The 27,500-nt window shown below is 47.5% G+C and overlaps 1 protein-coding gene across 2 annotated transcripts in view; it reads left to right on the forward strand.

Annotated features, from left to right (window-relative positions):
- The window catches only part of XPO1 (exportin 1), a 960,241-nt gene that overhangs the window by 200,518 nt on the left and 732,223 nt on the right, over positions 1-27,500 (forward strand). For both annotated transcript variants that reach the window (XR_013596235.1, XM_078649290.1), the window contains exon 4: positions 1,605-1,677. Coding sequence is in view for 1 of the 2 variants with exons in the window: in XM_078649290.1 (XP_078505416.1) it covers positions 1,605-1,677 (73 nt within the window). In the remaining variant the exon portion in view is untranslated. The remainder of the gene's footprint in view (positions 1-1,604; positions 1,678-27,500) is intronic.

Below are 27,500 nucleotides of genomic sequence, written 5' to 3' on the forward strand. Positions count from 1 at the left end.
CAACGCCACGCAACGCCACGCAACGCCACGCAACGCCACGCAACGCCACGCAACGCCACGCAACGCCACGCAACGCCACGCAACGCCACGCCACGCCACGCCACGCCACGCCACGCCACGCCACGCCACGCCACGCCACGCCACGCAACGCCACGCCACGCCACGCAACGCCACGCAACGCCACGCAACGCCACGCAACGCCACTCATCCACGCCACGCATCCACTCATCCACGCCACGCATCCACTCATCCACGCCACGCATCCACTCATCCACGCCACGCATCCACTCATCCACGCCACGCATCCACTCATCCACGCCACGCATCCACTCATCCACGCCACGCATCCACTCATCCACGCCACGCATCCACTCATCCACGCCACGCATCCACTCATCCACGCCACGCATCCACTCATCCACGCCACGCATCCACTCATCCACGCCACGCATCCACGCATCCACGCCACGCATCCACGCATCCACGCCACGCATCCACGCATCCACGCCACGCATCCACGCCACGCATCCACGCATCCACGCCACGCATCCACGCATCCACGCCACGCATCCACGCATCCACGCCACGCATCCACGCATCCACGCCACGCATCCACGCAACGCCACGCAACGCCACGCATCCACGCAACGCCACGCATCCACGCAACGCCACGCAACGCCACGCATCCACGCAACGCCACGCATCCACGCATCCACGCAACGCCACGCATCCACGCATCCACGCAACGCCACGCATCCACGCATCCACGCAACGCCACGCATCCACGCAACGCCACGCATCCACGCATCCACGCAACGCCACGCATCCACGCATCCACGCAACGCCACGCATCCACGCATCCACGCAACGCCACTCTTCCATTTGCAAAACGAAAAAGGTCAAACACTTCTATTGCGAGACCTATTGCATTTTCAATGCTTGTTTTATATGCAGCCCAGATTAGAAGTGCATCCAGTTTGTTGTGCGTGAGGATCTTTTCTAAAAATGTAATGTTTCTTTTAGTGTGCGACCTGTTTTTGTTATTCTTTTGCAATTTATCAACTTACTTTTATTCCTGTGCTAATACTCGTTGCTTAGTTAAAATGATTGCCGAATGGATGACCCAGAGGATTGTTTTTTGAAAATGGAATTCTCCTAACTGAATGTTAAACATGTCTTAGTTACACTTGTAACTGATTATCGTGCTGTTATTTCTAGAGACTTTAACATATTCCTAAAACTTAGTCCAGCTTAACCATTTTATTTGTTTCTTGATCATCCTGTGTCTGCTACCTTATCTGTAAATTGCATGGTTGCAGAGCTGCTTATAATTTGTCTTGCTGTTTTGAGTATGTTCAGCAATAGGGTTTTGGTCTAATAGAAACCTACATGAACTGTATTTTAGCTAACCAGACCAGGCATTAGACTTAGTCTATAACCAGTTCTTAAGTTGCATGGCTTTTATAAATACCTTGTAATAAATTAAACGTTATTAATTTTTTAAAAACAGTTCTGTATACATTCTTAAACACGAAGAATAAAAACCATAAAATGCTCATTTATAAGTAATATAAACTTATAGAATTTGCAATTTATATTTTCAGTATTACGGGTTGCAAATATTGGAAAACGTAATAAAAACCAGATGGAAGATCCTTCCAAGGAACCAGTGTGAAGGTATTCTAAGCCTTATTATTCTTTCACTTACTGTGCTGTTTGCGTTATAAATTGTACAAATAGTTGATTCAACAATGTCGCCTGTTACAACTCCGTTTGACTGCTTGGTCCTAATATTACTCTTAAGTACTTGTTTTCAGTTTTTAGGTCGAGCCTAGCGGCAGCGTGCATGCACTGCTCACTCTGCGAGGCATGGTATAATAGAGCATGCAGTTAAAGCCCCCCAATTCTCCGCACATATTTGTCATTGGCATGTGTTATTATTCTTCTTCAATGCATGGTTCTGATTTGTAAATGCGCTTGTTAGTCCCTCCTTGGAAAAGCCTGGTCTAGTTCTTACCGCTCATAACGACTGGACCTGTTACTTGGCTTGTTACAAGGTCTGCATTTCAAGTGGGTGAGCACTATTTGACACTGGGGACAATGGCTGCTGCTTTTTTTGTATATGCATGCCGAGTGTGGTGGCTGTTTTAGGAATACCACGCTCAGTTTAAATTTAATTTTTAAAACTTTCCTGTTGAGCGCGCCGCACGCTTCAGGGACACCATGCTCTGTTTAGTTAAAAAAAAAAAATACTGAGTGCAGCATGTGCTTCAATGACACCGTGAGAGCAAACCGTAGGCCTGCTCCAAGGGGGCGGCAGCAGTAAAAATTCTCCCACCCTCGGAGTAAATTTTTCATTTCTTTGCCTGCTCACTGTCGGGGAAACAGATGAGAATTTCTTCCACCCGCAGGGAGCAGCATTCTTTTGCAATGCCAGCTCCCTATATAGGCGGGCAGTTGGCTGGGACCATGGGGGCGTTGGACTCACCCTCCTCCCAACACAGCCCCAACAATAATATAGTAGTCCCAAGTGCTGAAACTGGCCGTGGGGAAGAGTAGATCTGTGCAACAGGAGTTAAGTGTGGTCAAGCAGCAATGGTCGCAAGGGTGGCAGGCAACCAACAGCAAATGCGGGCTGCCATGGGGAGATTCAGTGATTTTGCCATAATCACAAAATGGGTAACTGAGGCCAAGTCTAGGGAGACTGACATCCTCTTGTGAGAAAATGTGGCTGGCATAAGTGCTCCAGCTGCCGACTATGGAGCTTGTAAATTGGGTTTTAGTTTTAGCGTCCGCTTCACTTTTTTGATTCTGGGCAAAGCACTTAATCTTCACATGCCTACAAAAATGAATGTGTCCATGTGTAAAGGAACTGGTGCTAATGTAAAGTGCTCCAATACCTTTGGGTGGTGTTGGTGCTATATAAAGTTGAAAAAAAAACATAAGAATCAGTGTTAGCCCGGTTTACAGTAGAGAGCATGTATTACATTATTGCATCGGCAACCACATTAAAAGGACTTATTTTGCCATGGACATTCTGGGGCAGGCATATCTTGGTGACATACTCAGCCTGGCTCCTTTGAAGCGAATTGAAGTTGAGTGACAATGGCGCACGTAAGCACTCCAAAGGTGAATGCAGAAAAATAAAAAGGATCCAGATGGGAACATTTTTACAAAAGGAGTCCTATGAAATGAGAAGCAAGAAGGTGCGACGTAAACAGTTCAATCATTTTGCACAGAAGAAATGTGGCTACGCAATTACAGCAGAACACACTGGTACTTTTTGAAGCTCTGACATGCCCTGTGATGATGCATGCCCGATTCACTTATTTATTTGTATTTATTTTGAAAGTTTTATATAGCGCGAACAAGATCTTTGCAGATATCAGAGCGCTTTACAGACGAAGGGTACAACATGTGAGTAAATAACTATTGGGGTGAGGAAGGTACATGCGGGATCATAGTCAGGCAGATACATCAATAATGATACAAGTACAAATAAGTGGTAGCGTAAACAATCCGGTAGGTCAATAACACGAGTCATACAAAAATGCAAAAAGATCAGTAGAACTGAATGGTACAGCGTCTGTAAATATCATCCCCAGTAATAATTCAAGTGTATTTAGCCATGAGGATAGCTTTTACTGCTTTCTTAAAAAGTATGGTAGAGGAGATGAGCCTGGTTTCAGGGGGGAGTGAGTTCCAGATCCTGGGTGCCATTCCTGAGAAGGAGCGTTTATAGGTTTTTTCCTTGCGGTATCTTTGGGGCTTTAGCAAGAGATTGTTTGTGCCTCTAGTGTTTCTGGAGCTTCCAGAAACCGTCAGCTTCTGAGCGAGGTATCCGGGTGAGCTCAGGTGGATAGCCTTGTGCGTCATGCAGGCGATTTTCAGATGTATTCTGGCTTCCAAAGGCAGCCAGTTCAGGGCTTTCAGGTCAGGGGAAATGTGTGAGTGTTTTTTTGATCCAGTGATGAGTCTCGCTGCGGCGTTTAGAGAAGTTCTTATGGGTGCTGTAGTAGTTAGGGGGAGACCGCAGAGGGCGATGCTGCCGTAATCTATTCGAGGGATGACTAGTGCTTGTACCGCAGTTTGGAAATCTTTGGCTGGAAGGAAGGGTTTGAGTTTCCTTAAGGTATTGATCTGGTAGTTCGCACCCTTAGTTGCTTTGTTGATGTGTTCCTGCATGTTGAGGTTGGTGTCAAGTGTTATGCCTAAAGATTTTGCAGAGTCCACGATGGTGGGATGAACATGGAGTGCCGTTAGGTGTTTAAGCCAAATTTGAGCGGTGGTGATCTTCGCGGGAGGTGAGATCAAGAGGAACTCTGTTTTAAGTGCATTGAGTTTGAGATGATTAGCGGCCAGCCAGGATTGGGTGCTTCTGATCGTTGAATTCAAGAGCATAATGTCTTTGGGTGATTGTAATTTGAGATAAAGTTGGGTGTCATCGGCGTACATGTGGAAGTGGACATTGGATGCTTGTAGCAAGGTGGTGAGAGGTTCCATATCTAGGTTAAACAAAGTTGGGGATAGGGAGGATCCTTGTGGGACGCCTAGCGATACAGGTATTGGCGAAGACATCAAGTTGTTACTCTTGAATTTCTGCAATCTGTTGTGTAGAAAGGACGTGAACCACTTGAGCACGGTTCCAGATATACCCATTCCTGTGTTTAATAGATCGAGTAAATTCTCATGTTTGACGGTGTCGAATGCAGAAGAGAGATCAAGAAGGATGAGGAGGCAGGTATCGGTTTGATCTAGGATTTGAAGGGCGTCGTCAATTATGTGAGTCATAGCAGTTTCTGTACTGTGATCTGCTCTGAAGCCTGATTGATGAGGGTTGAGTAGATCAAACTGATTAATGTGTTTAGTCGGAATATTGGTAATGGGACGGTAATTATTTAGATCAGAGGGGTCGGCTGTAGGTTTCTTTAGTAGAGGTGTGACTTGTCCAACTTTGAGGGAGTCGGGGATGGTCCCTTGTTGAAGTGAACTGTTGATAATTTTAGTCCAGAGTGGGTAAGGTCTTTGACAGCGTTGGCAGGAAGGGGGTCCGTGAGGTGATTGGCTGGTTTCACAGTGCTGAGCAGTCTACCAATTTCTTCTTCCGAATAGGTGACAAAGGATGACCATGTAGCATTGTTTTTTGGTTCCGTGGGTGCTGTGCAGTGGGGTTTGGGGTAAAGACTTACGTCAATGAGGAGATCGTTCTTTATGTTGTCGGTTTTTTGGATAAAGGAAGAGGGGGAAGTCCTCACAGGAGGGTGCTTCGCCCAAAGTGCTGAGTGGTTGGGGTTGTTCCTTGGATTGTGTTCTGATTAGCTCAAACAGCTTTCTCGGACGATTTTTGGCTTGGTCGAGCTGACGGCTGAAGAAATCTGATTTTGAGCGTTTTATTTTCCTGAAGTAGGCATTTCTCTTTTTCTACAGCGTTTTTAAGTGCAGTGCGGAGGGAGCTGATCTCCAGGTGCGCTCTGCCATTCGCATGGCCCGTCTATCGTCATTGAGACTCCCGTCGTACCAAGGATTGGACATTTTTGTGGAGGCTCTTTTTAGCTGCATAGGTGCAGCTTCATTAACTATAGAGGTCATAGCGTTGAGATAGTGGTCCGTCAAGGATTGGACATCCGTAACGCCGGTAGGAGGAAGTAGGAGGTTGCAGCTGTTGGGGGGTAGAGAGTTTGGGTTGAGTTTTTTCAGGTCTCTTTTCCAGACTTTGGGCTTGAAGGATTGAACCGGGTTAAATTTGACTTTTTCATTGATGAAGAATGTGACAATATGATGATCTGACCAGTCACAGGGTTGGATAGATTCGAGTTGGATAGAGTCCTCTTTGGAGATAAGGTCAAGGATAGAGCCTTTCTCGTGGGTCGGGCTGTTGCATATTTGGGTGAGGTCAAGGGCGTCGAGGAAATTTTCAAGACTATTTACCACCGCGTCATTATGATCGTTCCAGTGGAGGTTGAAGTCACCAAGGTATATTTGTGTGAGTTGTCGCCCGGAATTGGTCGTGATCAAATCCATGATTTGTTGCGAGAAAGTAAGGTTGTCCCCTGGTGGGTGGTAAATGCCGTGAAGAGAGCATATCGGTTTGCCCTCGCTGATAATATCGAGGCAGATGTATTCACAGGAGGTTGGGGAGGGTAAGGAGGGAGAGGTTACTTTCAGGACAGAGGTTACTCCTGTGTATACATGCGATTCCACCACCTTTTTGACCAACCCTGTCTAGTCTAGTGATGTGGCAGTTGGGGGGAACCAGTATGTCCATTATAGGTGTAGAAGATTCAGTTAGCCAGGTTTCAGTCATGATGATTAGGTCAAGGTCCAGTGTTCAGATGAGATCAGCGATTGCGGAGGAGTGCCTAGAGGCCGATCTGCAGTTGAGGAGGGTGCATTTGAGAAGGGGTGTGTCGAGGGTGGAAGGGGGTTCTAGAGAGAGTAGGACTTTTCTCAGGTTTCTAAGGATAGAAATTCTGTTGTTTAGTGTGGGGGGGTCTAAGGGGATTTGGATGAATCGTTGGAATGGCGCGGAGGGTGGTGGGTATGTTATGGGGAGCTGGGTCGTAGGAGCTGAGGAGGGTGACTGTGTCGAGGTCCGATACTGGGTTGCAGGAGCGATGGGGACGCTTTTCACGATTGCGAACAGGGATTGAGGTCCAGTGCGGGGGGCGTTGAGTGCGCGAGACCGCCGACCGGGTGGAGGTCCTGTTGGGAGGGGTGGTGCTGGTGGAGGCGGGTGAGGGGTGTCTGGGGTGTGTGCCGAGTAATTGTTTGATGATGTGAATGTCTTCTTTGAGCTTGAGGAGGGTGGTGGGTGAGGAGTGACTGGAATGCGTGCAGAGTAGTTGTTTGATGATGTGAATGTCTTCTTTGAGCTGGAGGAGGGAGGCCATAACGTAGTCTAGTGTGTGATGTGTGTTGGTGGTGGGGATGGGAGGGTTGGGGGTGGATGACATAGGGGGGAGGTTGGTGATATGGAAGAGGGTATTGGTGGTAGGTGGAGAGTGCATGGTGGAGGATGGGCGTATGTTAGTGGTGATGGGGGCGCATGAAGGGTATTGGGGGGGTGAGAATGGGGGGGGAGTGGGATTGTATATGGTTCTTTTTTGAGGAGGCGGAGTTGAGTTGATAGAGGCGGCGTGTTCTGTGTGATTAGTTAATGGGTGGAAGTGGGGGCTGAGAATGGGGGGGGTAAGGGGTGGGGTTTGTCTGTGTGCGTGTCGATCTGGTGCTGAACTAGGTTAGGCGGATTGTGGGTGGGAGCTGTGGTGTCATGGGTGAAAAGAATGGGAATGTGGGCTGATGTAAGGGGGAGGGGGTACGGCTGGTGTATGTGGGGGAAAGATCTATGTCTGTGATTGAGGGATGTGGGGTAGCAACAGTAGATGGGTGCATGAATAAGGTGCCGGTGGTAGAGGAGAGGTGCGTGTCGTTTTGGGGCTGAGCTAGGTTAGAGGCGTTGTGGTTGGGGGCTGTGGTGTCAGGGGTGAAAGGAATGGGTGTGGTATGAATGGCGGTCACGGTGTTGGTGGGGGGGAGGGGGTGCGGCTGGTGTATGTGGGGGAGAGATCTAAGTCTGTGGGGGAGAGATCTAAGTCTGTGATTGAGGAGTGTGAGGTGGCTACAGTAGGTGGGTGAATGACGAAGGTGCCGGGGGTAGAGGAGAGGTGCGTGTCGTTTTGGGGCTGAGCTAGGTTATAATGATTATGGTTGGGGGCTGTGAAGTCACGGGTGATCGGACTGAGAGTGCTATGAGTCGGGGTCCGCGGATTGGAGAGGTGCTGTATGAAAGTGGGGAACAGGTTGTCTAGTAGTTCCAGGTTCCTGTCTGTGGATTGGATTAGGACAATCCCGTTGTTATAGATAGTGATGGTGGTTCTGCCCGGGAAGAGTTGAGATGGTGTGATGGAGAGTGTTCGGCCATGAGCGGTTTTCCTGGAGTTGGAGACGGTGAGTAAAGAGAGGAACGTTTTTCTCCATTGAGCTCTGCGTGTGGTGTGGAAGATGATATCAATGTTTACGGCACCATTGACCGGTGAGAAGTAGGTGTCTGCAAAGGGAGTTTCAGAGTGGGGCCTCAGTAAGTTGTGTTTAAAGCGTTTAGCGGCTTTTTTGGTGAGTGAGGGTGGGTAGTTGATTCTATGTGTGCTTGCTGATGAGCTCCATGTTGGGATGACGGAATAGGTAGGTGTGGGAGGGTGCCCAGTAATCGCCGGTTGCATGGAATAAAAGTGACACTAGTGGGCAGTCAAAGTATATGCGGTAGTAGTCAATGCAAACAGGGATAAAAATTGTAGTGGGTGCGGGTTGCACAGATGTAGGGTGCACAATAATGATATACGGGAGCAGAATACAAACGCATACACTAATAACCAGTTGCATGGAACAACAGTGACACTAATGAGCAGCCAAAGTATATGAGGTAGTAATTGGTGCATACAGGAATAAAACTTGAAATGGGAGCAGGTTACATAAAAGTAACAGGTCTATATGAGCAATTAGTCGGTGCATTACAGGAATAAAAAGTGAGGTCAGTGTGGGTTACAAACATGTACAGTATAAAATGTATGTATAATACTGACGATATGCTAGAATGAAATACCGGTGCAGACAGTAAAATACCTGAATCAAAAGTGACAATAGTGAGTAGTCAAAAATGAGTGGTCAAAAATAAATGAGGTACATGAATCAGTAGCAAAATACAATTGCAACCCAAAAATTATATGAGACCAAAAGTGACACTTGTGAGCAGCCAAAATATATGAGGTAGCAATCGGTGCATACAGGTGAAGAAAAAGTGGGATGTGCAGGATACAATTAGGAATATAGACATATAATACCACTGTAAAAGGCAGATACCCTATCATAATCTGGCGTGTAAAAATATGATGTAAATGTATGAGGTAGCATCGGTGCATTACAGGTGAAGAAAAAGGGAGATGTGCAAGATACAACTAGGAATATACATATAATACCACTGTAAAAAGGCAGACACTCGATCGTGAGGAATGACTAGTCCATGTTGGTCGCCAAGGATAGACAGTCTAAGATGGCCGAACCGATAGACTTGAGGTCTGATTTCCCAGCGGTCAACAACATTGATTAACTACTACATATGGTGTACGCGCACACGTAGTACCCACACACACAAAATATAAACAGACTATACCTGTGCCAAGTAATAGCAGTGCATCGATGCTCCAACTACACAGTGGGGGTTTAAAGCCGTGACTGGGTCGGGGAGGGGTTGATTTGTGGAAGGGGCTGATTTGTGGAAGGGGCAAGCACTGGCAGATGCAAGGGAGAATACCGTCCATCACCACCCCCTTTTGTACCGCAAGGGAGCAAGCAGAGATGGGAGGGATGAGGTGTGGGAAACGAAGCAGCAACGAAGGGAAAAGCAGTGATTCGGTAGGGGCTGATCTCGGCATGAGGGCGGTTGGGGGGAGACTGAGCACGTAAAAGCACGAGCCCTATGAAAAGTGCTGAAAAAAAATGCACCCACACATTTCCTACCACCAAGCATTCCACCAAGTCTCCTGATACAAATGGTTCCTCTTTTGTGTGGGTAGTAAAAGTACCCTCAACAGGGAAGGGACAAAATATCTTATCAAAAAATGACTTGGTTTTGCAAGGGGGACACCTGCGTTTTTGGTCCCAGGCTTGGTGGGCCTCTAGGGAAACCTACAAAACCCATACATTTTTTTTAAACTAGACTCCTGGGGAAGTCCCTAGATGTGACTTGCATGGATTCCCCAATGTTTTCCTACCCAGAATCCGCTGGAAACCTCAAATTCAGCTCGAAAAATAACACGTTGGAGGCATCTAAGCTGTGAATCGTATGCTTTTGCATAGATTGCCATCTAGTGTTGGGTCCGGATGTTTGCACTTTCTTTCCTTTGAAAGAGTCTTTCCAGTCACAAGGTAGGGGACTCCTCCTTTCGGTGATAGTGCGCACGGGCATCAACTCCATTGTTAGATTTTTAGGTCTAGCGCCTAGCGTTGCAGTGCAAGACCTCTTGTACGGGGTTCTGAAAGCTGACCACACGTTCGTGCGTGTGATCAGGCCCGCTGCCATTGGCTTGAGCGTGTCCTTTTTTTTTTTATTTTACTACACAAATAAGACACACAATTGGGCAAAGGCAGGCGCATGCTTCACCTTTGCTCCGCCCATTTCCGTCGGTGTCTAGCACGTGCAGCAACGTGCGTTTGCGTTGTTACCGCGCTCCCTAGTCCCTGCTACTCTGGTGATCTCACCACTGGTTTTGAATCCTTGCTTGTTTTTAGTACTTGTTACTTTAATGGTGAGCGCGGCACCCACTGGAGCGACGCCACGCTATTTTTTTTAAATGAACTTTAATCGTTCGCCTGCAGGATCCTTCTAGCGCCAAGAGTGCACCAGGCTGTAAATCCCGCTTCCAGAGCACGGACGATTGTAGGGCAGAGCTGCTTTCTTTTCACTTGAATGACTTGTAGTTCTGATTTTGTAAACCTTAAGCGTGATGGGAGGGGCGCTACCTTATAACATGGAAACGAGTTACTGCCAAAACATGTAGCACTGAAGATGCCATGGGTGAGCTCTCCCTGCCAGCTGTCCTATGCATCCTTGTAGGATGCACCACCTCTGGTTCTTGTCACTTGGTATCCTTTCTTACCTCCTGTTATGCTGCTCAACAGTCGCCCGCAAATGCCAACTGCAGAGTAGCTGTTCAAGCCTCCCGCCCTCAGAAGGAACTAAAAAAATGGACGATAAACTCCTGCAGTGTAGTTCCTATATTCCCAATAGGCTCTGCGCATTGGAATAATATATCCTATAGTTGTGACCTAGGACTTATGTCTACTAGGTCTCTATCAAATTTATTCGACTTAATTGGGAGTGCCAGCTAGCTCAGAGGTTACTAGAAACTTTCTCGAGCTCAGAAGAAGGGATTTAGTTTCTGACAACCGCATAAACATGACCACTCAGTTTCCCCAAAACAAAACTGATCTTCAGAGTCGTGGAAACAATAGATATTTTTCTCAGTCATTCGTGCATGCTTCGTTTCACCAGAGATGCAGAGACTTAGTCGGGCGCTTTCAATAAAAGGATTTATTGAACAGTCTTCTTTATCAAGCATAAGAAATGAAGTGCTACAATTGTAATACTCGTTGCAAAATATAGTGCATACAGTAAAAAGAGTAGAATAAAATAATACTGTAAGAGCATTGTATGGTTCCTTGACCATAGATAAATACATATATAAATAACAGAGGCTAAAAAGTACTCAACTGGTGCTTCTAAAATACGGCTACCCTGATGTACCGAACCTAAGCTTAGTACGAGGAAGAAGTGAGGTATAGCAAAAATGTTGTATTCTTTGCCAAGAATCTATCAGGCGCCTTGACGCCCATGGGGCTAAATAGCACATCTATAAATCCCACTTCATTCATTCATTCATTCATCCAAGATTTCTCTTAGGGTCTAATCCGCTCCGTACCTTGGTTTAGAATGAAGGTCCATCTCAGGACTTGATTTCCCAACAACCCGCAATGGTAGCTTGGAAACACTGGAGCTGGATTTCTCTGCAGGAGAAAAGACAGCGTCTCTCTCAGTGCGTCTACTGGAGGGTCGGCTTCCTTCGGCACTTGATGTAGCAGGATGCGTCAGGCAAGTAGATAGTCGAACTGCTCCAAACGACCGTGTGTTTGCTATGGCAAGTGTTGGCATATTTATACCTAGAAGGTGCCGAGTTTGACGTAAAGGTGGACATAATAACGTCATCAAAAGTCTGTTCTTTGAAAACTCCATGAGTTCTTGGACAAATCAATATTCAAGCAAGGGGAAGTCCCTAACTGCTGAAGCAGAGTTTTCTGAGAAATCGTTGTGTATTTTTGGAACAAGTGGAAGTAGCCCTGCCGTATTTAGACTGCATGAGCTATGTCTAAATATGGTTATGATTTCTATGCCTATATAAGAATATGGTGATTTATACCTATATAATTGCATGAATTGGGAAAATTACAGTAGGGTCCTAAAATACTATACAACACTCCTGCAAGGAAGCGGCCCTCTAACTGAGGTAAGGGTGTGTAAGTAATACGAGACTTGAAAGCCCCTGCACCCAGCGATCATAAAATACATGTGCTGTAACTAAGCGTGTGTGATATCCCGAACTCTTAGTTTACAATGCTCGAGTTGAGTGCAGCCTTGTTCCGTAGGCTGCCCGTTTTCACAGGATAGAATTTCATGGCCGGAGTGTTCTTTTTTTTGAGGTCCTAATGGTATGTAGAGAGGGGATGTGATTACTTTGTGGTAAAACTCGCTGGTGCTGAGCTGTGTCCTGCCTAGTGGTGCTACTCTTACACTGCACACAGGCCCACCTCTGACACCAGACACAAATCACACTTTGGCACTGCAGACAAATCTCACCAGACGCTGCACACAAATCGCGCTCTGACACTGCACACACCCACGAGACACTGTCAGCCCAGGCACCCATGTGCCTGCCGACCACAAACCTACTCCTGCTCTCATTTGCGTGCCAGGAACTCTGACCTGCTTAATCCATCCATTATTCCGTCGGGTGGGGTGCCCGCACGCCACCCCCACTGCAGCTCGCCGTCTCCTCACAGAACCCACCCTCTGTACCAAATATAACCTCAGCCAACAACATTAGAGGTGAATTAGGGGGCCCAGATACCAATATCATATCAACTGAGTACCTCCTTACAAAGCAGTGACGTACGGCGCTACTGACGTCCGCAGTAATAACCACTGGAGTATGGTTGAAACCCGCCCCACCTTACAGGTGTAAAGTTTCCCTTTCTTCAAACCCCACTGAGCACTGCACACACAAGAACCCAAGCACTACACACTGGCCTGTGTGGATACTGTGCAAAGAACCACTTGGGCACTGCACTCAAACCAACCCATGCACTGCACACTGACCTGTGCGGATATGTGCAAAGAACCACTTGGGCACTGCACTCAAACCAACCCATGCACTGCACACTGACCTGTGCGGATATGTGCAAAGAACCACTTGGGCACTGCACACAAACCAATCGTGCACTGCACACATATCAGGACACTGCACACAGACCTTCCCAGAACCAGCACACAGGTCACACGTGGACACTGCATACAGAGCCAAGCAGGCACCGCACACAAAATATCAGGACACTGCACGCAGACTTAAAGGGGCCCAGCACACAGCTCACACCGCAGACTGCAACAAGCATTTGCAATGCAGTAGGTCTTGCATTTGCGAGAGTTTAGTCTATTGGCATTGTAAATGCCAATGCCTTTTAAATTGTTTTTAAAACCAACACGTAAATAAAAGGCATTGTCATTTACAATGCCAACAGCTCAAACTCTCGCAAATGCGAGACCTATTGTAGTGCAAATGCTTGATTATCCCGCCATCGCGTTCGGATGCGATTTGTTGCGCTCCGGTTTCTACAGGCTCCCTTTGTGCAATCCACTACTTCGACAATATTATTTATCGATCGCATTCCCATTCGCCGCATATAGTTTGCTCTCAAACCTTCAATCAGAACATTCGTGGAAGGCCGTTGGTAGCAGCTGTTGGAACGGACTCCGTTCAAGTTATGCCCAGGTTGCGCGCTTGGTTTATGCGCACTGACTTGTACTAGGTGTGGAACCTTTGCCTATCCCCTAAACACGACGTGAAAGACTGCGAAGCGTGTTGGTGGTTCCGGTCCAAGAAAATCATCCGTGATCAACTGGCTCGACGTCACAAAATATATCAATAAAGTGGCTCTGCGCAGGACCTCTTTGAAGATGAGCCTGAACATGAAGAAACACAAGGGCAGGAAGCCGAAATGGAAGAAGCAGACTCCGATGCCGAAGAACTCGCACCGGGACAATGGATCGTGAGTAAAAAGACTTCCTTCCCCTACCCTCTCTTTCATAAAAAGGCTACGGTCCCTCCTCTGCCTTTGGGCCAAGGTCGGAACAGAGAAAAGGTTTATAATGCATTGCCTTCGGGCTCTGAGCCGAAACATAAACAGCCTTCCGTCACGGGCTCTACCCATCCCCATGTCCGTGCTGACCTTCGGCGCCGAAACAGGCATCAAAAGAAAGTACTGCAACTAAAGAGCCTCTGACCGATAATCCATCTTCGGATCTGAAACAGCAGATCGTTATTAACCCAGAGACCAAACATATTGATGGCAAACCTACAGAGAAAAGGAAAATGGGCCTACCAGATGACTACCACATTGCTCTAAAGAAGAAAAATGGGGATACTAATCCTTCTCCATATATCCCACCTTCACCCACTGATCCTAATTGACTGATTACACATTCCCCTACACCACCATCACCTGGCCCGCAAGATACAGGGGACGAGGATGGTAACGTGGATGAATATGCACCACAGGATCCCAGTCCATGAGATCATTATAATGTCCTGCTCAACCAGATAATGACATTGATCTGTATCCATCGAGGCCTTCGCCCTCAGATTTCAACATTGGGTACATAAGCTTCTTAATAGGGCCGCACAATATCATGGAGTAGAGCTTCATAAGGAAAGTTTAGAGGAGGATTTGTTGTTGGAGACAATGAGTTCATCCCAAAGGTCTACACAAACATTGCCAATGTTAAAGACCATGCTCAAACAAACTGAGGATATCTTTAAAGACCTTGTAAGAGCTAGGATCATCACTCCTAGGGTAGAGAAAAAATATAAAGCTGCACCGAACGACCCGGTGTATAATCAAAGGCCAGTTACCCTTCGACTCTAGTGGTTTCCAATGCTCATATGAGAGCTAACTGTCAAACAGAGGACACCCCTCCTTCTGATAAGGAGTCCAAATTATTAGATGCTTCGGGAAAAAGGATAGCCTCACAAGTAGCTAATAATTGGTGCATTGCCAATGCCCAAGCATTGTTGACAAGGTATGGTGGGGCTCATCATGACTAACTCGAAAAGCTCATTGAATTTCTACCTAATGCGCGTAATGCTAATGCCAATGACCTTATTCAATAAGGTAAATAACTAATACTTATATCAGGTGTGCGTTAGATCAGGCACATACAGCAGCTCGGACAATAAACACTAGTGTACTACTCCGTAGACATGCTTGGCTAAGGATTTCAGGGTTCAAGCCTGAAGTACAAGCCTCTATTCTTAATCAACCTTTTGATAAATAACATCTCTTTGGCTCAGATGTTAATGTATCACTGGAAAAGATGAAAAAAGATGCTGAAGTTGCTAAGTCCATGGGGGCCTTACAATCACCTTCTAATAGGGGGTCCTTCTGTTGCTCATTCTATAGGGGCGGCTCCAAAAATGTATCTAGACTCACTCTTACAAGGGCAACAATCAGTCGCCCTCTTAAAGAGGTTACTTTAGAGGAGGATATAGAAGAAACAACGGCAAGGGAAGAGGCAGAGGTAATACAACACGCACCTCTCCTGCAAACAAGCAGTGACTTATTTCCCGTACTCCCCGAACATTCCAATCCTGTCGGTGGATGTCTTTCACAATTTCTACCCATGTGGAATACGATTACATGAGACAAATAGGTTCTAAAAATTATCCAATCTGGTTATTGCCTGGAACTTACAAGCACTCCACCGAATATTCCTTCAAGGTCACATCTAATGTTACTAGAACATCTCACCCTTTTAAAGCAAGAGGTTTTTTCTTTGTTGCAAAAGGGTGCAAAAAACCCAGTCCCTTTACAATACCAAGGAACAGGAGTGTACTCTCTATACTTCCTAATTCCCAAAAAGGATGGCTCTCTGAGAACTAATCCTATACATTTGGTCAGACCAATTTCATATGGTAACACTCCAAGTGCTTCCTCTCCTTCAGTAAGGCGACTTTCTATCCACTCTAGATTTAAAGAACGCTTACTTTCATATTCCAATACACACTGCGCGCCGCAAGTACCTCCGGTTTGTGGTAGCAGGCCAACATTATCAATTCAAAGTCCTTCTCTTCGGAGTAACAACTGATCCCAGAGTTTTCACAAAATGTTTGGTGGTAGTCGCAGCCCACCTGAGAAGACAACATGTTCAGATCTTCCCATACTTAGATGACTGGCTCATAAAGGCCAGCTCGCACAACTGCTTTCTACGCCACATTAAGGACTGCAACTGCTTCCCCAACTAGGATTCACAGTAAACCAGACCAAATCCCATCTCCAACCATCTATGTCTGAAGACTATCTAGGAGCTACTATAGACACACAGAAAGCTCTAGCATGCCAAACACCAGTCCGAATCAGAAATATTCAAAACCTGATGTCTCAGTTCTAGCCTCTAACACTCCTTAACAGCTCGACTGTTGATACAGTTACTGGGGATGATGGCGTGTTGCATTTTCATAGTTCCCTGCGCAAGACTTCAGATGTGCCTCCTGCAGCCATGTACAACATTATAAATGGGGGGGTTGGGCGCTCCCTACAACTGTCCCACATAGCCCAGGACATATGGAGGTGGGCCATTCATCACAAAATCTATCTCCTAGCAGAACACCTCCCAGGAGTAGACCATCAGATGGCAGATCTGCGAAGTCAAAAGACACAGCCAATCCACAAATGTGAACTACACTCTTAAGTTCTCCCCCCATTCTTTGATTCGTGGGGCTTCCCAGACATAGACCTGTTACCACTCACATAAATGCAAAATGCCCAGAGCAGATCCCTCTCCCTTCCCCAACCGGAGCACACAATAGGGACGGACTTGTCCCTTCTGGGATGGGGGGCCACATGGGAGAGGCGGAGATCAGAGGCCTCTGGTCTCCGGCGGAGCCCAAGCTCCATATAAATAGTCTGGAGCTTCGGCCGATCCAACTTGCACTGAAGGCAATCCTTCACTCTGTCAAGGGGAGAGTAGTGCAGGTGTTCAGACAATCCAACCGCCATTTGGTACTGCAACAAACAGGGTGGTGTGGGGTCGTGGACCCTATGTCTGGAGGCTCTGCACCTCCAGACATGGCTGGAACAGCAGGGCCTTTCTCTGGTGGTTCAACACCTGGCAGGTTCATTGAACTCCAGGGCGGACTAACTCAGCCGCAGGTGCATGATGGATCACGAATGGCGTTTTCACTCTAATGTGGCGCAAGGTCTTTCAACCATGGGGAGAGCCTTGGTTAGATCTATTCGCCACCAAAGAGAATGCGCAATGTCAGCAGTTCTGTGCATTGTAAGTTTTAAGGCGTCACTCGCTAGGCGACACTTCTCGTCATGAGTGGAGTTGCGGTCTGTTGGAACACCTTTCTGCCTATACCATTTCTACCTAGAGTGCTGAAGATCAGGCGCGACCTGGCCCAAGTCATCCTTGTGGCTCCAGACTGGGCTCGAAGAGTATGGTATCCCGAGCTACTCAGTATGACCATCAATCCCCCGATCAGACTACCTCTTAGGGAGGATCTTCTGTCGCAGCAGCAGGGGACAGTCCTCAACCCGAACCTGTCAAGCCTCCACCTCTTTGCGTGGAGATTGAGCTGTGGCAGTTGATTCCTTTCGACTTGCCTTAAGTTTGTGATGTCATTCTGGCAGCCAGGCGTCCCTCCACTAAATTTGTGGCATGGTGCACAGCAAAGGCTGTGGATCCCCTTTCTGCCCCTCTTTCAGAAGTTCTTCTGTTTCTTGTTTCTTTGGCCTAGCGGGGCTCTGCTCTGGGCACTATCAAGGGCTACCTTTCTGCTATTTTGGTCTTTCTCAGACTCACTGATCAGCCCTGTCTTTTCAAGTCCCCTGTTGTAAATAGATTTCTCAAAGGCATTAGTCATCTTTTCCCTCCTATTCCTTTCCTAATGCCTTGGTGGGACTTGAATCTAGTTCCTACATATCTAATGTGCGATCCCTTTGAGCCTCTGCCCAATTGTCCTCTGTCTGCTGACCTTGAAGACTGCTTTCCTGGTTGCCATCACCTCTGCCAGGAGAGTGATTGAGCTCCAGGCTCTTTCTTGTAAGCCTCCTTTTCTATCTGTCCATCCGGACAAGGTTGTGCTCAGGACACGTCCATCCTTTCTGCCAAACGTTGTCACTGCCTTTCACATCGGGCAGACCATCACTGTTGCCCCCTTCTTTCCGCATCCTTCTGAGAGGAAGAGAGGCTACACAGTCTGGACCCAAAACGTGCGCTGTCATTTTACCGCACACAACCGTTCCGGGTGGGTGACTAGCTCTTTGGCTATGTTGCTGCTAAAGGTCGAGCCGCACACAAGCGGACTATGTCCCGATGGGTCTTGTGTATTAAAGCCTGTTATTCTCTGGCTAAAAAGGAAGGTCTGTTGGGGCTGCGCCCCAATTCCACCAGGGTGAATGCAGCCACTACAGCATTGGGACATGGTGCCCCCCTGCAGACATCGGTCAGGCAGCTATGTGGGCCTTGCTACACACTTTTACTAAGCACTACTGCCTGGGCAGCCAAGTCCGGAGAGACTGCTTCTTTACCTGTTCCGTTCTCTGAGACTTCCTGGTGTGATCTTGGTTCGCAGACCCACCACCGGCGTTGGTATTGCTGGGGTATCTCTTCTAAGGTAAGGAATCTATAACTGTTTCTTTCAAATGAACAAGTTACTTACCTTTGGTAATGATATATCTGTAAGAAACATTAATAGTTATAGATTACTTATTGCCCCATCCATCCCTCCCGGTTCTGCGAACTGATTTCTAGGGTTAAGGTCATCCCTTTCAGGGCCCTAGATTCAAGGCATCAGTGGTGAGTATCTTGCATGGCTCTGCGTTTTTTGGCGTGGAAAGTCGTGTACAGAACTGATGTAAGCGCGCAAGCGCGATGTCATCTTGGCAACCACGACACCAACGACTGATGCTGGGGCTGACCGACACCACCTCTGCAGCCCTGGGGACCGCCTCCTCCCTGGGGCATTAAAATGTAAAAGGCGGGGGAGGGGCTCGCTGGTCCCCCACACTGCCTTGTGGCCCACCACCTCCCCAGAGCTTTGAAAACGTTGGAAGGGGGGGGCCTTGCCTGCCCCCTCCAGGAGCCCTCGATGGCCCTGGGGACTGCCACCCCCCCAGGGCAGGCTCTTGCAGTGTGCTGGGTTGCCCACCCCGGGACACTGCTGTTTGCTATGGCAGCTCCCGGCCTGCCATAGCAAACTCTGCTTTGCTTTGTAGAAGCGAGAGGAGGGAAACCTGCTCTCGCTTCAACGAAGCAAAGCAGTATTGTGAGTGTGTGTGCGCGCGCGCATTGGATAAAAGTAGGCATTCAAATGTAGCATCCCATGTTTTGCTTGTAGAGACATTTCTATTATACATTCGCTATTGCTCACAACACGTTTTTTTGAGAATACTAGCCTTACATATCTAGATTTCATTGCAGGTTAGACATATCTTTGTGAAGATATCTCCTTTTTCATCTTTTCTGTCTGCCTTGCCCCTCCAAAATTGTTCCTAATATTATAAGTATACATGCAAATGTCCTAATTCGTATGACTGTTAAAGGTCTTGTTACGTGTAAATGCTCAAATAAGTGTTAATATACATGTCATTGGGTTAAGTGCTTTAATATTCGGGTTTGCTAATAAAGTTTTTAGTTCTTGAAGTATGGATTGTTATTTAAACACTGTCTTCATATATCTGAAACATTTAATACAATACGGTGAGGAGCTGGTTGTTTCTTTTTCTGGTGGATTTTTGAAAGCTTAATGTTGGAGGCATATGAGCTGCAGATCGTACACTTTTGCAATAGATCGTCACCTGGTGTTCGGCTCGGATGATTGCAGGTTGTTATATTCTTGGAAGAAGTCTTTGTAGTCACGAGATAGGCGACTCCTCCCTTGGACAATACTGCGCATGGTCATCGACTCCATCCTCAGATTTTTTTCCGCCACTGGGTTCGGATTAAAGTTTTCCGCTCCAGCTAGAAAAGACTTTTCAGCAACTTCGAAGCACAAAAACTTTATACAAACATCATCGACATCAAATAAACTACTTTCGATATCCGCTACATTCCGGTGCGTCGATGCGGGCCGTTGGGCCTGTCGGCGCCCTACGGCCTACGCCTCATGGACAGAACTCCATTCAAGAGATGCCCGGTATGTCGCGCAAAGTTCTCTCTTAGCGACCATCACGAGGTCTGCAACCGGTCTATCGCCGGAACACGACGAGTCGACCTGCACAGCTTGTGCATCCTTCCGATCGAAGACCATTCGGGATCGGAGGGCACGTCGACACGAGATGAGATCAGCGCCAGCACCGGAGGTCATCTTTGGGGAGGAGATCGTCGAAGAAGACTTATCCGAGGGCGAGGCTCCACTCGTCGCCGAGGAAGACTCGCCTGATCTCCAGATCATATCGGGGGCAGAGGACTCGGACGACTCTATTCCATCTCGACAACCCGTGAGTACCCTTGCCCCTGCACAACAGACACTACCCAAACCAAAGGCAACAGTCAGCACTCCGCCCATGGGTCCCAGTCGAGACCGAAATATCCCCTCAGATGCCCCGCCCTCGGGCTCGGCTCAGAGTAAAAAGTCTACGCCTTCCGGTGCCTCAGCACCGACAAAACCACATGTGCCAATTCCACCTCCTCCATTGGCACTGAAGCACACACATCCTTCGACACCGAAGGATTCTTCGACACCAAAGCCAAAATGCCCTTCGGTGCCCAGAGACCAAGATCCTTCGGCACCCAAACCAAAAGATGCATCGGTGCCGAAGCCAAAGACTGTACCGGATCCGAAAAAAGCTCGGACTCTAAAGGCTTCCGGTTCCAAAAATAAAGATGGAAAGCCATAGTCCGACGCCGCAAGGCCAACGAGACCATTCTCCATTCCAAAATCTCCAACCTCGGTACCAAAGACTCCTACCAAGCCGAAACAACCTTCGGCACCGAAAACTTTGCCACTGGACTCAATAACGCCTCCTACAGCAAAAAGCACAATACAACCCCTATCGGCACCAAAAAAATCAACGCCGAAGAAGGTTGTAAGGGAGGAAGAACTGTTTAGACCAGATCCTAGACAAAGAAAAGTCTATCAATCCAAAAACTGGACATGTGGAAGCTATTTCTTACAAGAGACCAGCAGGCACACCACTTCGACCTGTGTTTCCTGCCAAAAAGGACTGCAACTTCTCCAATAAACTCTTCCTCTCCTTCACCTTCTTCCTCTTATCCCTCCTTACATTGAACCCACAGTTTCTCCTGTTAAAAATCCTGCATCATCACACCGACGAAGAGTAAGATCTAGGTGGGGGAATGACATACCAGAGCCACAGGAATACACTTTAGATGAAGATGTCAATCCAGAATATCCTAAAGAGGACGACATATATTGCTTCTCACCACACAATGTGCCCGACATTCCTGATCCTCAGTCCTACCCAACAAAACCTTCCCCTCCAGAAGATAGTATTGGGTTTAATCATCTATTAAATAGAGCAGCCCTTTACCACGGGGTTCCAATGCACTGTGCCATTGATGAGGATGTTTTACTGGATACATTTGAGCAGTCACAAAGGTCTACGCAAATACTACCCATGATCAAAGGAGTCATTAAACATGCTCCAGAAATATTTAAAGACCAGGTACGATGTAGGGTGTTAAATCCAAGGATAGAAAAGAACTATAGACCAGCACCATCTGATCCAGTCTATATTAGGGGACATCTGCCACTAGACTCTTTAGTAGTGTCTAATGCACGGAAAAGAGCCAATTCCCAGACTTCTGGTGACACGCCCCCGCCTGACAAAGAATCTAAAGTTATTGATGCGTCAGGGAAACTGATTGCTGCGCAGGCAACAAACATATGGCGCATAGCAAATACGCAAGCCCTGCTTTCACGCTATGACCGGGCTCACTACGACCAATTAGAAAAACTTATGGAGCACCTCCCAGATCAATACAAAGATCAGGCAACAGAGCTCATACAAGAAGGCAAATTAATATCCAATGCCTCAATTAAATGTGCACTAGATGTAGCCAACACAGCATCCAGAGCAGTCAATACTAGTGTAATACTCAGACGACATGCGTGATTATGCATTTCAGGTTTTTAAACAGAGGTACAGACTACCATCTTCTTTTTTGAAAACCTTTATTGTTCCACAAGACAGTTACAGGCTTCGGCCTACAGACCATCACGGTCGGCCATCAAAGTAGAGGCGGTCAATCAAGTCAATTAAGCCCAAAAAATACGTAAACCCGCCTCCCCAAAGATAACCCACAACTCAAGGATGCAGTTTGTACACAAGGAACACAGGATTAGAGAAGGCTTCTTTTGATAATAAAGAATAAGCAGGATCCAGCGCCGCACTATTATGCCCATACAAAACAGGAGATAATCATATTACCAAACATGCGCAGGCAGGACTATGGTAAATCGGAGTTTAGCGCGAGAACAGCTGATCAGGATAAACAATAAACAACACAGCCTGCCCGCCAGAATAGTAGATGCCCACTGCACCCAGAAATACCAGAAAAACATCAACCCTCGGTATCTAAAGGAGCAGAGCACAACGAGAAGACAGCGATTCGGACCCCAGAAAAGAGAGAGAAAGAAAAGATACAGAGAAACGGAAAACAACATAAACAGAAGGCCATAGGAACAAAAAGGAGAGATACAAACAATAACACTACTCCCCCCACCCTGCACCTCTGCTGACGGCTACGGCCCACCCCCCTAGCAGCGTGCCTGTCGCCCAATGTCAAAAAACCCGAAATATAGAAGAAGAAAGACGAAAGGAAGGACAATAATCCACATAGATACAAAAGAAAAGGGGGAAAGAAGAAAAAACATTGGAGGGTCCCCAGAACAGGCTCCCCCCCCGCCGCGTAGCAACTCAAATACGCCAGAAACATTGACAGAGTCTCAGGATATCCACAGAAACAGGATAAAATTACTGCTCGGCCGCGTAACAGATAGAGACATAACGAAAATCCCCCTGTGTAACACCCCGAAAGAACAGAACATCATCATGCACGAAACCCATACAGCCCGTGCCATCAGCCCAACCCAGTCCATGTGGTGCAGGGCCCCGCCATCAAAGCACCGCAGGAAACCAACATGTCAACTCAAAGACAGCCGAAAATCTCACAATATACCAGTGTACGTCACATTCGAAGATCATCCATGCCACTTCATCGGTCACGTTGTAAGAGCAAAGGTGAGTTCAAACAAAATAGTTAAGGCTCAGTTCAAGGTCTCAAGTTGACGCCAGCCATCAGAAGAGGAGCTGGAAAGGAAAAGCGAGGAACACATGTCCAATGGCATCACCAAAGAAACAAAGCATCCACGGGAGTAGGCACTGCAGCGTCGCACCACTTGGAATTAAATGGGAATCCTCCGGGTACCAGTCCAGCTTATCCACCACCGAGAAAGCCGATTTCGTACCGCACAGCAAAGGCAAGGCGGGAAGTTGTAGAAGGGCCCATACACACAAAGTAGCACCAGGATAATATCAGCATCGGGCAATCGGGTGTAGTCCACAGTATCCGGGGTGTTCCGGATCAGTCCAGATCAAATGTCGTCTTTCGAACACACAGGGGGCAGACCGTCCCAGCCCCTCGATCAGCGATATAAACTGCCACCGCCATTGTCAGGCGTGTCCCATCGATGCACCACCTCCAAGAGGGACACACAGCATGAACGCCGTCCAAACCAACACCAGTACCGCCAGTCCATGACTCAGTGAGGTGCAGAAGAACAGCGCGCCCCCCGCGTTGCACAAAGTATGGCCGCCACGTCCACTTCCCCGCAGACGGCCACAGTTGAGCTCCTCCCCAACACCAGAAAATATCACAGCTGCTTTGTGCATCAAGCGGCTACGAAGGCTGGAAATATAGGATAAAGACGCTTCACTTAGACAAATCTGGGTCCCACTCGGGAAGAAAGAACAATGTCCAGGCAGCCATAGCGTCAATCAGCCGCCCGATGAGGGTGGGGGGAAGCAGAATCGGCAGAGGGGGGCAGCGGGGAGCGTGTTCACCTGGTTCCATGAGGCCAGCGCTGGAGGCACACTCACAAAAACGGGCCGACCTCCGTAGCGGTAGACCGGCACTTCCTGGGTCATCAAGGCCGTTGTTATCGCACTCGCGGGCGGCAGCAGAATCAGGCGAGGTCCCGGCTTCCAGCCCCGGGAAGGCCGCAGAATACGAGGGGCCGCATCTTCGGATTTAGAGCTCAAAAAACCCCCGGAGTCGGACGCGGCAGCTCAGCCCGCAGTCCGACCTCCGGGAACACCGTCGCAGCAGAGGATAGGCGACAGGAACAGGCGGTGGGGGATGAAGGTCCACGGAGCCGAGAGCCCGGGCGACCATCTTGGCCGCCGGTCTGGCTCCGCCCCCCCAGACTACCATCTTGAACCAGCCCTTCAATCGGAGCCAAATGTTCGGGCCGGAAGTAGACCACACACTAGAAAAGATTAAAAAAGACACACAGCTAAGTCTATGGGGGCATTACAATCCACACAGACTAGAAGTTCTTTTCGCCGCTCCTTTTATAGAGGAGGCTCTGACCAAACCGGCGCAGACACATCTTTTAAAACACACACACAGACCTCCTCTAACAAAGGCTACTTTAGAGGAGGATACAGAGCCAATAATAACAAGGGAAGAGGTAGAGGTAATAACAACAACAGCTCCTCTTCCACTCCCAAACAGTGACTTCCCTCTGCTTCCCCTACAGCATTCCACTCCTGTGGGGGGCAGATTATCACAGTTCCTGCCTGTCTGGAATTCCATCACAACAGACAGGTGGGTGAGACAAATTATCCAACATGGCTACTGCCTAGAACTCACAGCAACCCCCCCAAACATACCACCCAGGCAGCGTCCAGTGTCCACAGACCATATGACTGCTTCAACAGGAAGTTCTAGCACTTATGCTATTCAAGTAGTTCCCCTAGAGGAACAGGGAACAGGAGTTTACTGCCTGTACTTCCTAATTCCCAAGAAGGACCGGACACTACGACCAATTCTCGACCTCAGACCCCTAAACCATTACGTACAATCAGATCATTTTCACATGATCACTTTGCAACAAGTACTCCCACTACTACAAGGCGATTTTCTTTCAACACTAGACATCTTGCTCACAGGAAGTATCGAAGGTTTGTCATACAAGGACAGCACTATCAGTTCAAAGTCCTTCCATTCGGGGTCACAACGGCACCACAAGTGTTCACAAAGTGCTTTGCAGTAGTAGCAGCACTTCTCAGAAGACAACAGATGCATGTCTTCCCTTACCTCGGCGATTGGCTCATAAAAGAAAAATTGTTCATCCAATATGTACAACACACAAAGCAAACAATTCAGACATTGCGCGACTTAGGGTTTACCATAAACTACACCAAGTCGCACCTAGAGCCTTCGCACGTTCATCAGTATCTAGGAGCTACCATAGACACATCTACAGCTCTAGCGTATCCCAGTCCAGCCAGGATACAGAGCATTCAGACCTAGTCTCCATGTTTCAACACCAGCAGTCTCTCCAAGCCAGAGTTTTCATGAGACTAATAGGCATGATGGCATCTTGCATCTTCATAGTTCCACATGCAAGACCACAAATGCGCCCATTACAAGAATGTCTAGCACAACAGTGGAATCAGGCTCCAGGTCAGCTCACAGACCTGGTGTTGGTAGACAGCCGTACATATCGCTCTCTGCAATGGTGGAACACCAAAAACTGGACAAAGGTATGGCCGTTCCTAGAACCTGTTCCACAGATAGTGCTCACGACAGACTCATCCCTCACAGGATGGGGAGCCCATCTCTTACACTATACCACACAAGGCCAATAGAACAACCAGCAAAAACTGTTCCATATCAACCATCTAGAGCTGCTAGCAATTTTCCTAGCACTCAAAATGTTTCAACTGCAAATACAAAACAAAGCTGTCTTAATCCGGACGGACAATATGACAGCCATGTATTTTATACAAAAACAGGGGGGAGGGGACACACTGTCTGCAACTGTCCCAGCTCACACAGAACATTTGGAGATGGGCCATTCCTCAAAACATACACCTGACGGTAGAACACCTTCCAGCAATTCACAATCGGATAGCAGATCTGGTGAGTCGACAGTCACAACAGTCACAACAGATTCACAAATGGGAGATACATCCACAAGTTGTTCAGCCATTCTTCCAAATGTGGGGGCATCCACAGATAGATCAGTTTGCCACCCACAAGAATACAAAATGCCCAACCTTCGCTGCCAGGTTTCCACACCCACAGTCGGAGGGGAATGCAATATGGATGAACTGGTCAGGCAGATTTGCGTATGCTTTTCCGCCTCTCCCACTCATTCCACTAGTAGTGCGCAAACTCAGACAACAGTCTCTCAAACTAATACTAGTAGCTCCCACATGGGCACGCCAGCTGTGGTTCACCACACTGCTAGATCTCTCACTGGTTCCTCATCAAAAAGTACGGCTCACGTCCTCCCTGTTAACATAGAACCATGGAGAAATAAGACACCCAGAACCAATCCAACTGAATTTGGCGATCTGGCTCCTGAAGTCTTAGAGTTTGGTTACTTAAACCTGCCACCAGACTGTATGAACATAATTAAAGAAGCCTGAAAACCCACTACCAGAGCCTGTTATGCCGCTAAGTGGAAAAGGTTTGCAATATATTGTCACAACAATCACATTGACCCACTGGATGCTTCCATCCAAAATATCATTTGCTACCTTCTACACCTACAAAGGTCCGATTTTGCTTACTCTTCCATACGCCTGCATCTGGCAGCAATTTGCAGCCTATTTACAGAATAGACAACATCTATCTCTCTTCAGAGTACCTGCAATAAAAGCATTTATGGAAGGATTAAAACGAATAATCCCACCTATTTTACCACCTGCTCCAGTATGGAACCTGAACGTTGTCCTTACAAGACTTATGGGACCCCCTTTCGAACCTTTACACAAGTGTGAATTGCAATTCCTAACATGGAAAACTGCTTTCCTTGTTGCCATCACCTGTCTCAGAAGAGTTGGTGAAATACAAGCATTCACAATACAATAACCATTTTTTCAAATACATCCTAACAAAGTGGTTCTCAGGCCTAATCCAAAATTCCTGCCAAAGGTTATCACTCCTTTTCACCTTAACCAATCAGTAGAGCTACCTGTGTTTTTCCAAAACCCAGACTCTGTTGCAGAAAGGGCTATACACACCCTAGATGTTAGAAGAGCCCTGTTATACTACACAGATAGGACTAAATCCTTCAGAAAGACCAAACAATTATATGTATATATCTCTCCCCCACACAAAGGCAACCCCATATCTAAGGGGAGAATTGCCAGGTGGATTGTAAAGTGTATACAAATATGCTATCAAAAAGCTAAACGTTCACTAACAGTTCCTCCTAGAGCACACTCCACTCGTAAACTAGGAGCCTCTATGGCTTTCTTAGGAAATATACCACTAGAGGACATATGCAAGGCAGCAACATGGTCTACAATACTCATCTTCACTAAACACTATTGTGTTGATGTGCAGGCCAAGCAGCAAGCTGCAGTAGGCCAAGCTGTCCTTAGAACACGATTTCAGAATACTGCAACGGATA

Source organism: Lissotriton helveticus, chromosome 6 (genome assembly GCF_964261635.1).
Source record: "Lissotriton helveticus chromosome 6, aLisHel1.1, whole genome shotgun sequence".
NCBI lineage: Eukaryota > Metazoa > Chordata > Amphibia > Caudata > Salamandridae > Lissotriton > Lissotriton helveticus.